This window comes from Phyllostomus hastatus, unplaced genomic scaffold (genome assembly GCF_019186645.2).
Source record: "Phyllostomus hastatus isolate PE091 unplaced genomic scaffold, TTU_PhHast_1.1 phas_scaffold_501, whole genome shotgun sequence".
NCBI classification, from domain to species: domain Eukaryota; kingdom Metazoa; phylum Chordata; class Mammalia; order Chiroptera; family Phyllostomidae; genus Phyllostomus; species Phyllostomus hastatus.
In genome coordinates this window covers 49,213,959-49,228,721 of record NW_025334033.1, presented here as the reverse complement: position 1 = coordinate 49,228,721, position 14,763 = coordinate 49,213,959, and the positions used below count along the sequence as shown (strand labels likewise).

General features: G+C 45.1%; 1 protein-coding gene across 6 annotated transcripts in view; it reads right to left on the bottom strand.

Annotated features, from left to right (window-relative positions):
- The window catches only part of RGS6 (regulator of G protein signaling 6), a 470,324-nt gene that overhangs the window by 60,891 nt on the left and 394,670 nt on the right, over positions 1 to 14,763 (bottom strand). For all 6 annotated transcript variants that reach the window (XM_045822473.1, XM_045822471.1, XM_045822475.1 and 3 more), the window contains exons 7-12: positions 11,773 to 11,837; positions 8,698 to 8,774; positions 6,258 to 6,339; positions 4,780 to 4,854; positions 3,947 to 4,045; positions 2,789 to 2,850 (exon numbers count right to left, since the gene is read on the bottom strand). In XM_045822473.1, the coding sequence (XP_045678429.1) occupies positions 2,789 to 2,850; positions 3,947 to 4,045; positions 4,780 to 4,854; positions 6,258 to 6,339; positions 8,698 to 8,774; positions 11,773 to 11,837 (460 nt within the window). The remainder of the gene's footprint in view (positions 1 to 2,788; positions 2,851 to 3,946; positions 4,046 to 4,779; positions 4,855 to 6,257; positions 6,340 to 8,697; positions 8,775 to 11,772; positions 11,838 to 14,763) is intronic.

Below are 14,763 nucleotides of genomic sequence, written 5' to 3'. Positions count from 1 at the left end.
GGCAGAGACACACGAACGTTTCAAACTGGGGAGGGAAGAGTGGTTGTTGGAATAATCTCTTCAAGGTGAGTAGCCTCTCAAGCAAAGTGAGATGGCGCCAGGTGGGGCCCCCCTTACAGCAAGAAAACAAACGAACAATGGACCCTGCTGGGCTCCCCCTCCTCACTGTGGCTGTGTCTCCTCCCTTATCAGCACGCCAGCCTGTGTGGGCCTCCCTAGTGCTGACTGGTTCAGGCTCCTTCCTCACACCCCGAGTGTTACTGTAGGCCTTTAGCAAGGAAAGGGGAGCAAAGGAACCAGACACTGAGCTTAATCCACTGGGAAGCTGTAGACAGATAGCAACAGCTTCATACCCCAGGGGATTACAGTGTTGCTCCACCAAGGTAATTAACACTCTTCTCGATTGTTGGATTATTTTGGAGAGTCCCTGGGGAGATGCTGGACCATAGAGGTCCATCAGTCTAAGTGGGGAATGGACCCTATCCAAAGCCCATGGAAACCTGGGAAGTTGATTGATCATTTTGAGAAAGCACCTGGTCCAACACAAACCCAAGCTCCTGGCTATAACCCCAGGGGAACAAAGAAGTTTGCCCTCTTGCTTGTGACCCACACTCACACGTTGCATGCACCTGCTCCCTCGTGGCCTCCAGGAGGGAGCCTGAATACTGCAGCACAGCAGTGGACTACAGCTGGAAGCCCATGCTAGGCTAGCTGGAAGCTGGATTGCACTGTACTTCAATATGGAGCAGAAATTCTGCACAGTGGCCTTTGTCCTGGTCCTACTGAAGACAAGACTGGAATTTTTCCATGGTGAGACGGATGGAGATGGGACATTGGAAAGTCAGGAGGGAAACCCCTTTAATGTTGATGAATGTACATCGTCAATAAACCATACCACACAGCCACATCCTCCTGTGCGGGTCTCAAGAAATTCTTTTCCTTTAGACACTGCAAGAGCCCCACTTCCACCAAGAACACAAGGATAAGATAAAGCTGGGTGTCCCTTCTGAGGTGAGCTCTAAGTGGCGGACGATGGCTTCACCTAGTCCTCAGAGACCTGGGCAGTCCACTTGCACATTACACTAAATGCAGGTTCCTTAGATCTACCTTGAACCCCTGAGTTCAGATCTCTAGAGCTAGGGGTGGGGATCTCCATGCTTCATCCCCTCCCTCCCCTGGATCATCATGCTCCGAACCACTGGACCTGAGCAGCTAGCACCAGGGAAAGATGCTCTCACACACACTCTCCTGGGATCGCAAACTCTCAGGTGCCCTTTGAAGGCAGGCATTGCTGACACCGCCCCTCACAGTATCCTGGGACAGCCATTCTTGTCCCTTGTTCATAGAGAAAGTAGCTCATCATCCCTCACACCAAAGAAGTTAAGGTCCTCCCAGCTATGTCACTCACCCGTACCCTCCCGGGACAAAGGCGCCCACTGTGAGATTTAAAAAGCAACTTTAAACTGGGTACCCCAAAGCCCCACTTTATGACAGTGGGGTGAGGTGGCTCCATAGCCCACACAGTTGGCTGAAACTATGACTCGAGAACGATTGGTCTCTGTCTAAGCTGAGCTCCGGCCCCGGCCACCTCCTGAAGCATTTGCATCGGGGAAAGAGGAGTATCAGTGATTCTCAATGGGGGTGACTTTGCCCTCCCAGGGTACATTTGGTGATGTCAGCAGACATGTTTGGTTCTCACAGCTGTGAGGTGGGCAGAGGTCGGGGATGCTGCTAAACACCGAACAATGCACAGGACAGCCTCCTACCACAAAGAAGTATTCAGCTCAGAATGTCTATAGTGACACCATTGAGAAACGCTGGGCTAGATATGAGATGCCACCAAAAACATGAACTCTGATCCAGGAATGTGATTGGGCACCTCAAGGCAGAGCACTAATGTGGGCTTTGAGTTTTGGAGGGAGGTTTTCTTAGCCTCAGTTTGTTATTTATCTAGAAGGAAGGGACCAGCAGGCAAAGGCTTATAGGTTGAGCACACATCCAGCCCCCCTGTGTGAGCTGGGCTTAAAGACCCACTTTCCTCTCAGAGCCAGTAAATACTAGGACCCGACTTAAGCCCTCGATGCTTCAGATATTGGTCATCGCTTTAACAGTAGCTCATAGACGAAAAAACGTTCGGTTTGCGTGCTGCCTGATCAGACTTATTCCACACAGATTCCCCAGGTGGTCTCCCCTCTTCACCGAGAGTTCAAAAACAGACTATTTCGTTGACAAAATTGAGTCTCCCATGAGTTAACAGAGTGGAACCAGCTCCTGGCGCAGACTGGAGCGCCAACGCTGTGCGGAAGCCAGGCCGGGGGTGCCAGATATTTTCTTTACAGTTGATTCGACGCAGTTCAGTGGCTGATGGTGTGTGGAGGCGGAACGCCTCCCGACGGTGCGGTCCCCTCCTGTTTGCACGGCTAGCACACAATGTCTTTCCTGCTATAAAGTGAATCTGGGCATTTTATAGCTGAAAAGGGAGCCATTCCACTTAAATTAATCAAGGGGCTGAAGGCAAAAGAGTATTGTGTAGCTTTTAAGGACATTTGACCTCGATTGACAAGGTCCCGAAAAGCTTCAGCAGCAGACATTTCTTGACGTCTCTCAGGGAAGGTCTGCTGTCTTGGCTGTATGCTACGCACTTGGACCCTGTGGCCTCTTCACCCGTCGGTGTATGGGAGGCCTCTGGTCTGCCTCTTGGCACGGTACACACCTACTAGCCATACCCCGTAACATTTCTCTGTGGTTAAGTTAGAAGAGAGTAGTGGTTTTACTGAGGGAAACATACCTTTCAGCCACTTTTGACATTTTTAAACAATGTCTGTCAATCTGCGCATTCAAAAACGTTATCTGGGGAAAGACATAACAGAGGTGTTAAGAGCAAACTAGAATTTCTTTTCCTCCTTTCATCCCGGGAACCCAAATCCTGTATTTCTACCAAGATCCTAGCACCTCCTCTGGACAGACTTCAACCTTCCACTTTTGCCCTTCAGCAACCTTTTTGCCTTGCTGAAGATTCCTACTGCCGTCGGGGTTCACAGTTCAGCCTCTGCCGTACATTCTCCAGTAGTACTGTGCTATAGCTGAGGCCCTGAGGCCCAGAGGGAGGGCCAACGTGAAGGTAGTACTCATTCTGCAAAGCTTAGCGACAGCATGGACAGGTGACATACACTGTAACACCTGGTTTGACTAATCTCCAGTGATCTTCCTCGGCACGCCTTTCACACCTACGTCACACCCATGAGCTCAGTGTACTTGACTAGAATCATCAAATAGCCATTTTACATGCATCTGTCTCCTCGTTCCCACCCAATAATACACTTGCCAAGGGCAGGCACTTAGCTCCTTGGGGTCCCCCCTGCCCCTGCAGAAGCCAACAGAGCATAAGGTAAGGAGTAGACTTGAAGTTACTTCATTATCAGTGAACCCCAAAAAGGAGTAATGTAATTGGCTACTGTCTTCCAACTTGGGTTGACCGGTTAACTCTTCATCATGAGCATAACATTCAACTAAATAATACCAAAATGGCTTTGGGAGTGGAGCTTACTTTATTCGTAAACAGTCCTTTTATATCACAGCAATAAGTCAGTGGTCCTGGACTAGCTTGCTCTGGAAGCACATTACAATTTTATTAAGGACCCTGTAACACAAGTCCCTCCCTGCTCCAGCTTCTGGGGAGACCCCACTGTAGCAGTCACCCCGCGGCATTGGGATAACTTATTTACATCCTTCTCTCGTAACTGCTGCAGGACCTTGGTAGAGAATTTTCACTCTCAGGCTTCCATGGGGTGTCCACACACGGCACTCAAAGGTTCAAGTCCCCCACAGCTGGGTTTCGCTGTGGTTTCCAGGAACTCCAAGCTCACTAACGTTGCAGAGATGAACACTAAAAGGGTTTCACACTTGCCACATCTTCTCCTGGGAGGGTGGGAGTCAACTGATTTACCTGTTTCCGGATGTCCTCTTTTGTAGTTTTCCTGATTGGCTGACTGGGTATGTGCACGGGGCTCTGCGACTGGGACTCTTCTGTCACCCCATACACTGACTGGAGAAGAGGCAAGAAAACGGAGTCACGCACCCTCGAGCTGAAGGGGGTTTTAGGGGTGAGCTAGCTCAACCACTCATCCAGTGCTTCCAATCCCACACTGACGTCCCAACAATAAATGATCAGCCTCCTCCTGAATTTCTCCAGTGATGGGAACTCTGTCTCTGAGGCAGCCCTGCCCTATCTGTGGGTTACCACTGCTAGAAGATCTGTCCTTTTGTTGGGGCCTCCTTGCATATGAGTGTTTCTCCAAACATGGTCCATAGACCATTTGCAAAGAAACACCTGGGGGCACCTGGTAAGGATGCACATTGCTGAGTCCCACATGGACCTACTGAGTCAGAATCTTTGGGGGTGGGGCTTAAGAATCTGTACATTTCTCAACTGCCCCAGGTGATTCTGAGACACGAGCCAGTTCGAGGACAATTGCTGAAGATTATGCACAAAGGTCCCTAGATTCTCCGCTGGCCTGCACATGACGTGCCTGTCTAGACAAACTTGAGACGGCAGGGTTTCGGATTTTGTGCTTTTAAGGTAAACAGTTTTCTAGCCTCAGTTTCTTCACATGCCTGCCCACAGCTATGGCTACTTTTTAAGCTGTTGTTGGTGTCAGAAGCAGATTAAAGACGATCTTTGCTTTGGGAAAGGAAGAAAATCCTGGAGGGTATACAATGCACAGCTGAAATCAGGGGCTATTCACATCGAAAAATTTTAATTCAGCTTAATGAGCGAACCTTTTTAACCTTTTGTGGGTTCTTCAAGCGTCGACATTTTCTGATATCCATTTCTGTGGTGTTCACACAGCCTGGCTGAGAAAAAAAATCATCACGTAAATTACTGAGCCAAAATCACCCTTCCAGCCTAGCCCAAGTGACACCATCAGAGCCAATCTTTATCTTTCCCATTATGCATAACTGCACGATTATCTCCATTTTGCCATTTACAATTTTTTTACAAAGATGTGAATGTGTTCCTCTGTAGAGTTCTCATAGGAAATATAAAGGCTTACTTATCTCGGGATGCTATGTAAAGTATAGTGCACAGTTTATAGGAGCAAACTTATTATTTGAAGTGACAAGGTCGCTTCGGTCACAGCCTTTGTTATTTCACAGGTCTAACCAACTTAAAACGTTCCAATATCAGGATGGGGAGTTATTTCTTTAGTTTTGCTCTTACTCAGTTTTTAGGATGGCTGAAATAGTATATTCATTTTAGTTCCATTTCATGAGGGAAATGCAAGATTTGTATTAGTAATACGAGATTAGAAATACAGTCAGATATCATTACTCGTGGATTTCATGTTTGTGAATTTGCCTACCTGCTAAAACTTACTCATAACCCTTAAATCAATACTCGGGTGCATTCACGGTCATTTATGGGCATTGACAGAGCCGCAAATATTTGAGTTGTCCATTGTGCATGTTCCCAGCTGAGGCTGAATAAGGTGACACTCTGCCTGACTCCTTGTTTCAACTCTTAATACTGTAAATAAGTGTCCTTTCCAACGTCTGTTTAGTGCCACTCTGCACATTTCTGTGTTTTTTTTTTTGTTGTTGGTGATTTTGTTGTTTAAAATGGCCACCAAGCACAGTGCTGAAGGGCTGCGTAGGGCTCCTATGTGCCTCGTGGATAAAATACGTGTGTTAGATACGCTTTACTCTGGCCTGAGATCTAGCGCTGCTGGCTGTGAGTTCCATGTTCATGAGTCCACAGTATATGGTAAGGCGTCTTTAGACGGAAACTCCCATTAAATAAGGTTATGCCTTGATCAGCCGATGCAATGGTTCAAATCAGCGGTTCCGCGTCGGTTCAGCATTCGCTGATTCAGGGTCTGCAGCCATTTGATGGAACGTAACTGTGAATAATAAGAACTGGCTGCATTTGAAATGGAATATTCTAAGATTTAGAATTGAACAACAGTGAATATGGAGATTGCTTATTTTGGGACTGTAAACTTCGGGGGCCCAAAGGTCCCAGGTGGAATTCCCAGTTTCAATTCTGTATTTTCGTGGACGGATAATTTATGAAAGGTAGAACTGGCATGCATTCCAGAAAATCTGCTGAGATTACATGAAACAATGGCAAAACCATTTCACAAACCTTAGCGATTTTCTTAAGAATGAGACATCTGGTGGCTAAAGATAGTCATTTCTTTCAGGAGGAGGAAGTGGGAAAATAAGAAAACCTAGAGAACCGAGCGGAGCTTTCTCACCACCGGCCTGTGGACATCCCAAAAGGCTCGTTCTTGACTATCCAGAATTTTCCTTTCTGTCTTGTCCTTTTTCCGATCAATCCTGGAAGAGAAAGGGAAGGAAATGAAATCTTTTGTATTCTGAGCCCCCTGTTGCCAGGAGCTGAGCGCACATGGGACAATGGGCACCTGCGTGGTCCCTGCCGTGCGCAGGGCGGTAAAGTACGGGTGGACAAGCCCCCCAAGGGAACCTCAGGAAGTCCGCATGGGGTGGGAGAACTTGTTGTAGGGTAGACGGCTAATTCCCACACATATGAAATGGACATGGTGGGCCCAAGGAGAGGACAGGGCTGCTCCTGTCCACTCGAATTGTTATTTAGATTATTAAGAACTGAATCATCCACTGACAATCAAAAGTGGATACTGTGCACTCAAATTACAGGAAGGACTAACCATAGGCTCACGTGTTTTATCCTCAATTTGAAAGTCAGCTTTAGATTCTGAGTCGGTAGAAAATGTCTTCAGAACGCTGCAATTATGTGTTTTAAGAGTCACTTAAACCATCTGGTTTTCTAATAGCAGAGTAATAGCCCTAGCGTGTGACAAGATTCAGAAGGCCAGTATCACTGGCCTCAGCTGGGGGAGGCACAGATTGCAAGAGGGAAATTGCAGGTGACAAAGACAGATTCTATGTGCTGATCAGGAGTGTAGATAAGAGGCTTTAAAACACAAAAGCCTGTATTACTTCGTGTCATCTCTCTAAGTAAAAAGTAACTCAGATTAATTGTGTGTAACCTCTGGTTCTTGGCCCTCTTGGGAGCAATTTAGTTTACTGGACTGAAATAAACCCATAATCACCCTGTGATTTTTGTGATAATTACCATGCACTTAAATGGCCCACAATTATAATATAATCACAGAGTTAATAAAAAAGTTAATCAAGAAATACCATATATGTACAAAGTGACAATCTCCCCTCCTTTTACAACACACCATGTTGTATGATTCTAAAAGCACAAATTAGCTCTTCTCTGCTTCCTGGTGGCTTCTGAGTACATGGGCTCAATTCTGCCTCTTTTTTACCCACTCAACCACCCTCCTGCTTTCTCCTTCCTTCCTCAGGGTCCTGCTGCAGCTTAGCGCCCAGTGCCAGGGCCCATCTCCATTAGAGGCTGCTGGGAGCACTGGGGTGGGCAGCAGGTGCCTGGAGTCCCATATGGGAGAAAGGCAGAGATTTGCAAAGGGAGGGCGAGGGTCATGGCACTGTGCCAGCCACTGGACCCAATGACCTCAGGTCATTTTAAGCCATATCCATGATCAGTGCTCACCCAAACAGCCAGAGACCTGGCCCTGGGTGATGGGCTGCAACACTGCCCAGAGAATCAAAGGGGGTCCCCTGAAGACCTCAAGGGGGGCTCTGCTCAGGTGCAAGTGGTACCCAGAGAAAAGGTACTCACCTTTGCCCAGCTCAGCATCCCTATCCCTCCCCTCCTCTGACCCATTTCTTTTGTTAGCCCTCCTGATGAAACCACAGACCCCTGGCAGAAAGGCTAAGAGGGAGCCTGGGTGGAGCAAGTCCATGTCCCGGAACCAAAAGAATCTGGTTGACAACCATGTATGTGGGCTGGGGACACTCACTGCCCACGTCTCCTGTTTCCTCAGAGAGGAGGGACTTTCCACTATACCCTCTGGGAGGAAAAATATGGGGAAAACACTCTGACTTATCTCCTTCTTTCATTTAGTGCACTCCAGGGCACGAAGAACGACTTAACTTACTGGAGGATTGGAGAGAAGAACCTGAGCAAGCTCAGGTTGGTTCTTTCTGAACGCTTGTTCTCCGAGTGCAGTAAGCTTACTGGGGTCAACTCTGCCCTGGTGGGGGTGCCTGCAGACACCCAGCTCTGCCCATGGCGGGCAATTTTAATTCCAGGGTAGAGGTCTATGGCCATGCATCCAAAGTCATGTGCTATGTATCTAGCTTTTATCAGTAATAATCTGATATTTTGGACTCCAGATGTCTGACTTCTGTGCCTTAGTTTTGATTGGTTCTGAACCCCTGGGGGTGGGGTGTGGTGAAACTGGGTGAGGAGTTACTTGTTGGCCTCCTTAAAACTAACTGTGTTTTCCTGTGAAGACAAAATTTCCAGATCTACAGGTCTGATGTTTTTCAGTTTCTGAGCACAGGAGAAGAATTGAACATCTCTTTGGGGAATAAATACATCGTCTTATAACCAGAGTTCTGCATTTGGGAGGAATGAACACACATTTTTGAAGTTATTTTAGAGTGCCATTGGTTATAAAGATGACCTTGATTTCTACTCAGATGCTCTCATGAGAGATGACAAGGACTAACCACAACTGGCCAGCCGTGGAAGGAGAACTTGGGCAACCCCACACTCACACCACCTCCAAATTCCAGAGACTTTTTCTCTTTGCAAGAGTCTCTATTCGGTTCACCTACTTCACTTGGGCTTCCGCTTGCATAAAGATGAATTCCCACTTCCTTGCAAAGGCCCTCTGGAGTCTTGCTAAGTTTTCCTAGTGAGAAATAAAAATGAACAAGAAGGCATTAGTCATCGTAAGTTTGCACATCGGCACCTGTGCTTGTTACAGGGCAGCCATCTATTTTGGTTTCTCCCAACAAAATGGCAGGGCCCCACTTTAAATCCACTGGACATGAACCCAATTTGACTTTGCACCAGACCCTGCTGTCTGGAGCAGGACTATCAATATTCATTTACATACCCATTAAGTCTGAAGTTTCTGTGGTTCATCTGATGCCTCTCCTGTAAAACACACAATGTGTTTTACGGGAACATAACTCAAGCAGCCCTTGTCAAGGCTACTGAAGCGCAGGTAAATGGTTTGTGGCTATTCATGCAGGGAAAGAAACAAGGCAGTCTTTGCAACCTGCTGGACATCTCTGAAAGCAAAACTAAGAATGCATTTCTCAAGACTCATCCCCCAGCAGGGGTCTCGGAAAGGGGCAGGAAAGAATCCAGAGGACTTGGCACTCATGAAGTGCCAAGGTTTTTGAAGGCCCAGGTTCAGTAGCGGGGAAAAAAGGAGGGTCTGTGTTTGTGATGTTCATGAAAGGAAAATCCCAGAACAGAGAGAAAGAAAGGCATCCAGTGCCACCTTGAGAGGAAGAGGGAAGAAGCCTTTTCTCTAAGTCTGTGGACTTACCTCGTGGCACAACAGGACAGTGGGGAGGGGTGTTTGACAGGTCCCCTAATGATCTGCCTAATGCTGATGGAATGCCAGGCTGGAGCCCACATTATGCTATGTATTTTCATAGAGCTCATGCCAGCACAAATTGATTACTCCCATTAGTGGATTATTAATATAAAAGGAGCCTCAGTTGAAGATCAACACATGGAAATTCAGTTATTTAGGCTTGGTGTACAAGTACCTCAAAAAACCCCTGTCCTTTTGATTCTTCCATTGTTTACTGGAAGCAAAGCTGGTAATGCCTAAATGCCAGGCACTTGCGGGGTGGTTATATAAATTATGGCACAGCCATACCATGGAATACTAGGCAGCCATTAAAATGACAATGTAGATCATTATTACTTCCATGAAAAGATTCTCAACATACTTACAGTACAAGATTGGGGAAAGAAGTGGCTTGAACAATAACGTTTATGGTATCATGCACATCTTTTTGTAAAGAAAAAAACGTATGTACAGGAAGAAGCTTTGGGGAGATGGCTTGCAGCTGATTTCCTCTCCTTTCTTTGCTGTTTGAATGTTTGTTTTTACCAAGAGCATATGTAATAATAAAATTATTGCATTTTGGAAACAAAATACTTTTTTTTTGTTTCTAACCACTTTTACACAGAACCTCAACCTGAACAAACATGTCAATGCCACATTCTTCACAAATACCAAAGCAGAACGTTATGTGGCAAGAGAAGAAAAGACTGAATATTACCTCCTCTGGACAGTTTGTGAAAATTTAGCCCATTGCCCCCACTCTCAGTGACCCATATAAAGTTTGGCTAGGGGGAAATATTCTGTCAGCAAAAATTAAAAATATTTAAAAAATTATCTGTGAAAATCAAGTTCTCTTGAGACGGTCTTTGTTAATGGGCATGGATATGAGTGTGATGATGGGCCTCCAGTTCTTGCATGGAGTCACATCTTTTTGAAGGAGGTGGAGGAGGAGGCAGCTGGGAAAATATATACTTCATAGGCTATTCATCTATCTTATCTTCTGGATTGAATTTGGTTTTCAGATCGTGATCTACTGCCAAGTGAGGTGACTTGGATATAAAGATGCCATGAAAAATCATCATATTCTAAAATAAAAAAAATTATCATATAGTATATTAAAAATGACTGTATTATATATTAAATTTACTTTTTCTCTTTTGGTATACAGTTTTATGAATTTGAACACATGCATGGATTCATGTAACCACCACCACAATCAGAATACATAGTAGTTCCTTCACTTCCCCAAACTCCTTCGTGCTATCTCTTTACAGCCACATCCTACCTCCACTCATAACTCATGGCAACCACTGATCTGTTTTCCCTCATGAGAGTTGTGTATTTAAAATAATGTCACATAAATGGGATAGTACGGTTTGTAATCTTTTGAGACAGGCTTCCTTCACGCAACAAGTCTTTGATACTCATCCAAGTGGTTGCATATATTTACTTGTTTGTTCCTTTTCACTGCAGAGTAGTATTCCACTGTAAGGCTGTATCAGGGGTTAGTTAACTGTTCATGTGTTAAAGTTCATTTGGGTTGTTTGCAGCTTTTTTTTTAGATTTTATTTATTTATTTTTAGAGAGGGAAGGGAGGGAGATAGAGAGAGAGAGAGAAACATCAATGTGCGGTTGCTGGTGGTTATGGCCTGCAACCCAGGCATGTACCCTGGCTGGGAATCGAACCTGTGACACTTGTTTGTAGCTTTTGATCATCACAAATAAAACTACTATGAACATTACTGCACAGGTTTTGGTGTGAACCTAAGTTCTAACTTAATAGGATTGCTTGATTATATGGTAACCATATGTTTAACTTTACAGGAAACTGCCAAACCATTTTCCAGAGTGGCTGTACCATTTTGCATTTCCACCAGCAGTGTAGGAGAGTTCCAGTTGTTCCACATTCTCACCAGCACTTGGCATTATCAGTACTTTTTATTTTAGCCATCCTAATATGTGTGGTAGTATCTAGCATGGATTTAATCTGTAATTCCTTAGTGAATGATGTTGAACATTTTCCATGAGCTTATTAATCATCCTTCTGTCATCTTTGGTGAAGTGGCTGTTCAGGTTCTTTGCCCATTTATAAGTTTAGTTGTTCTCTGTTCACTGAGTTTTAAGAGTCCTTTACATAAAGATGCAATTTTATTGTGATGGTAAGAGGAGCTGAGAACAAAGGAGGGGAAATAGAAGACATTTCCTTTCCACTGTCTAGAAAAGACTGGGGTGTGGAAAAGGGAAAAATATGAGCTAAAACCAGTTGCAAATATGTTTGTACTCTCCTCCCATACCCACTCTGGAAAATAATCATACTTACTGCTTCATAGTCAGCTAATTCCAGCCTTGCTTTATTCTGCATTGTCCTCTTACAGAGATAGATGGCTGAGGGGAAAAGAGAAATTATAACACATGCAAAACCAGTGTGGTGGAATCACAAATTCATCCATCCATCCATCCATTCATCTATACTCCTTCCATCTTTCCATCTACTCATCTATCCACTCATCCATCCACTCATCCATCCATCCATCTATCCAGCCAGCCAGCCAGCCAGCCAGCCCAGCTGGCTAAGTCCCCAGCACTGTGCTGTGAAGAACATGTTTCTATATACAATCCATAACACCCTATCTCTAGGAATTTTCCTGCAGGTCAGGATCAGGCAAGGACCCTATTTTCTAATTCAGACAACCCCCCTCCGTCCTCCTCACTCTCCTTCACTCCAAACATGCTCCATCAGGATGTTCTTTCTCAAATATAACCATGTTACCATCTTGCCTAAAAGGCCTTCATTGACTCCTCAGTGACCTCAGAAGAAAGGCTGGGCTCCTGTGAGTAGCAGATTTGGTTCTTTAAGATCCAGTGTGTTTGTCTCTTCCTTTCTCACTCAGGGGTGTGAGACTACCAAACATCTTTCAGTTCCAGTCCCCTGTAAATGTGTCTGCTCCATAAAAGCCCTTTCCTTTTCCCCTCTCCTTTCCCTCTGTCTATCTGGTCACCTCCTATCAATCTTTGAAGGCCCAGCTTGGTGATCTGGATAGCTCGGTGTCACATCCATCCATCCGCAACCATGCAGTCCCAGTGCACTGCAATAGTGGGCTTACTAGACGGTGCCCTGCTCTACGCTGAAGGCTCTCCAAGGGCAGAGGCTGTGTCCTACCTAGCCTGGGGCCTGGTCTGCCAGCGGAGTCAACGAACAGAGTGCCCTCTGGTCTCTCTTCCCAAGTGAAGAAAGGGTTCTTGGCCCTCAGTTGCCAGTTGACATTCTTCCTCAAACATGACCTTTATCACTTCCTGCCTCTGCTCCTTTGGTATCTCCCTTTGTCTCCAGTGCCACACAGACCCACCCAAAGAAGGCAAGAGATAAGTGGTATGAATGAACAACAGAATAATCAGAGGGGAAGGCCGGAGGGGACCTATTTTTGTTTGACAACTTAAGTACACCAGGACACCCAGTCAGCTCCTGGCTGAATTAAACAACCTCCTCCATGTGGTCTAAAAAATTTGCTGACAGCAGCCTAGGATATGCCAGAACCTTGTGGTTAGCAGCCTACTCTGTCTGCCCACACTTCTGCTCACACCAGTCAAGCAGTAGGTGGATGAGAGTCAGTTGTGTTTGTTCTCAAATCTGCTTATGTTAGGCATGCCTGTTATTTCACTAATGCCAGTGCCCTAAATATTACATACGCTGATGCAATGAATGTGAAAAGAGAGAGTCGTTCCTGTGAAATTGAATGGTTCAGAACAAACTTGATAAAGAGGAGTTGGCTAAGACAACAGCTGATGAATTTGGGACAGGTGAGATAACTGAAAAAAAAAAAAGAGAAAAAATAATAAGAATTTTCAGAGAGGTAAACATACAGGTTGTTTCAAAAGTGTTTTTAAATCCTGTATGTGCTTTAAAGATGCCCAAATTGGATGATTTATTTTGAGTGTGGTTTGCTTAAGAAAAAACCCAAATTATTAGGACCTATAATCAAAGTGACTCTTTGGTCCTACCTTGAAAGGCTGCCAAATGAATATTTCTTTGTATATCTTACATTAATATAAAGTCATTAAGCTAGATCTATATCATTTTTCATGATTCTCTATTTACCAACTTTTTCAATGAACCAAGCAGCTACAGCTCTCCATTGTGTCTGATGAAGGCACCTCTCTTGGACCACCAGTTAGGTGGCCTGTGGAACTGGGGGCAACCCAGAGCAGGAAGCTTGGCACGTCACCGGCCCCAGCAGGCCTGGTCTGGATGACCCAGGAGCAGTGCAGGTCAGTGGAGGTAGTGGCTGCTTTAACAATGCTGCCTCAGACACATTTTGGATTGGTCAAATGTGAGACTCAAGAAAGTCTAAGTCAGATTGGGGCTTTATTTAGGCAGAATCATCCCAAGAAATTTGCAACCCTTCTGGGTCAAAATGGGCCAGCTGGGTTATGAAGTGTCAAGTACTATGCAAGGAATGGAAAGCTGGTGCTGTTCCTGATGACCATGATTCCCTGGTTGCATGCTTTAGGCTCACTTCCCCTGTGGCTGATGTCACGTATTAGGGAATCTGTTCACCAAAACTAGGGGGGTGGGATGGAGTTGTTGAATAAACCTCTTCTTGGCACAGGCCCCAGGCTTGTCTACGCTACCATGGTGCCTTCAACAGTGCTTGCTCTAACATCCAAGCAATCAAATGACCATTGGCAACAACAGCCAGTCCTGTAACAGGGCATCTGGGGGACTGGCTTTAAGCTCAGACGTTGGTCTTTCTTGGATATTTAATTTCTCATTAAAAAATCTTTGTCTTCTTGCCCTCACACTGGGTACTGCTGCCCGACTGGCATCTCACTTGGATGACCCGCTGTCATCACAAGCTCATGGTGTATCACCATGACAAAAATAGAACATGTTACTGAGGGTGAACTGGTGGTTGCCAGAGGGAAGGTCACTTGGGGATTGGGTGAAAGAGGTGAAAGGATTAAGAAGTGCAAATTGCTGGTTATAAAACAGTCACAGGGATTTAAAGTACAGCATATGGAATACAGTCAATAATATTGTGACAACTGTGTATGGCACCAGTTGGGTACTAAAAATATAAGGGGAGGGGGACACTTTGTAAAGCATATGACTGTCTAACCACTACGCTGTAGACCTGAAACCAATACACAATCATTCTGAAAGTAAACTATAATTAAAAATTAAAAATAAAAATGTAAATCATCAAGAAATGGAACACAAACAATTTATAGACAGAGTGGATTCATGTGCTACATGTGTAATTAAACATTTAAAAAAAATGACCTCATCCTATTTCCATTGTGCTTTAAAAAA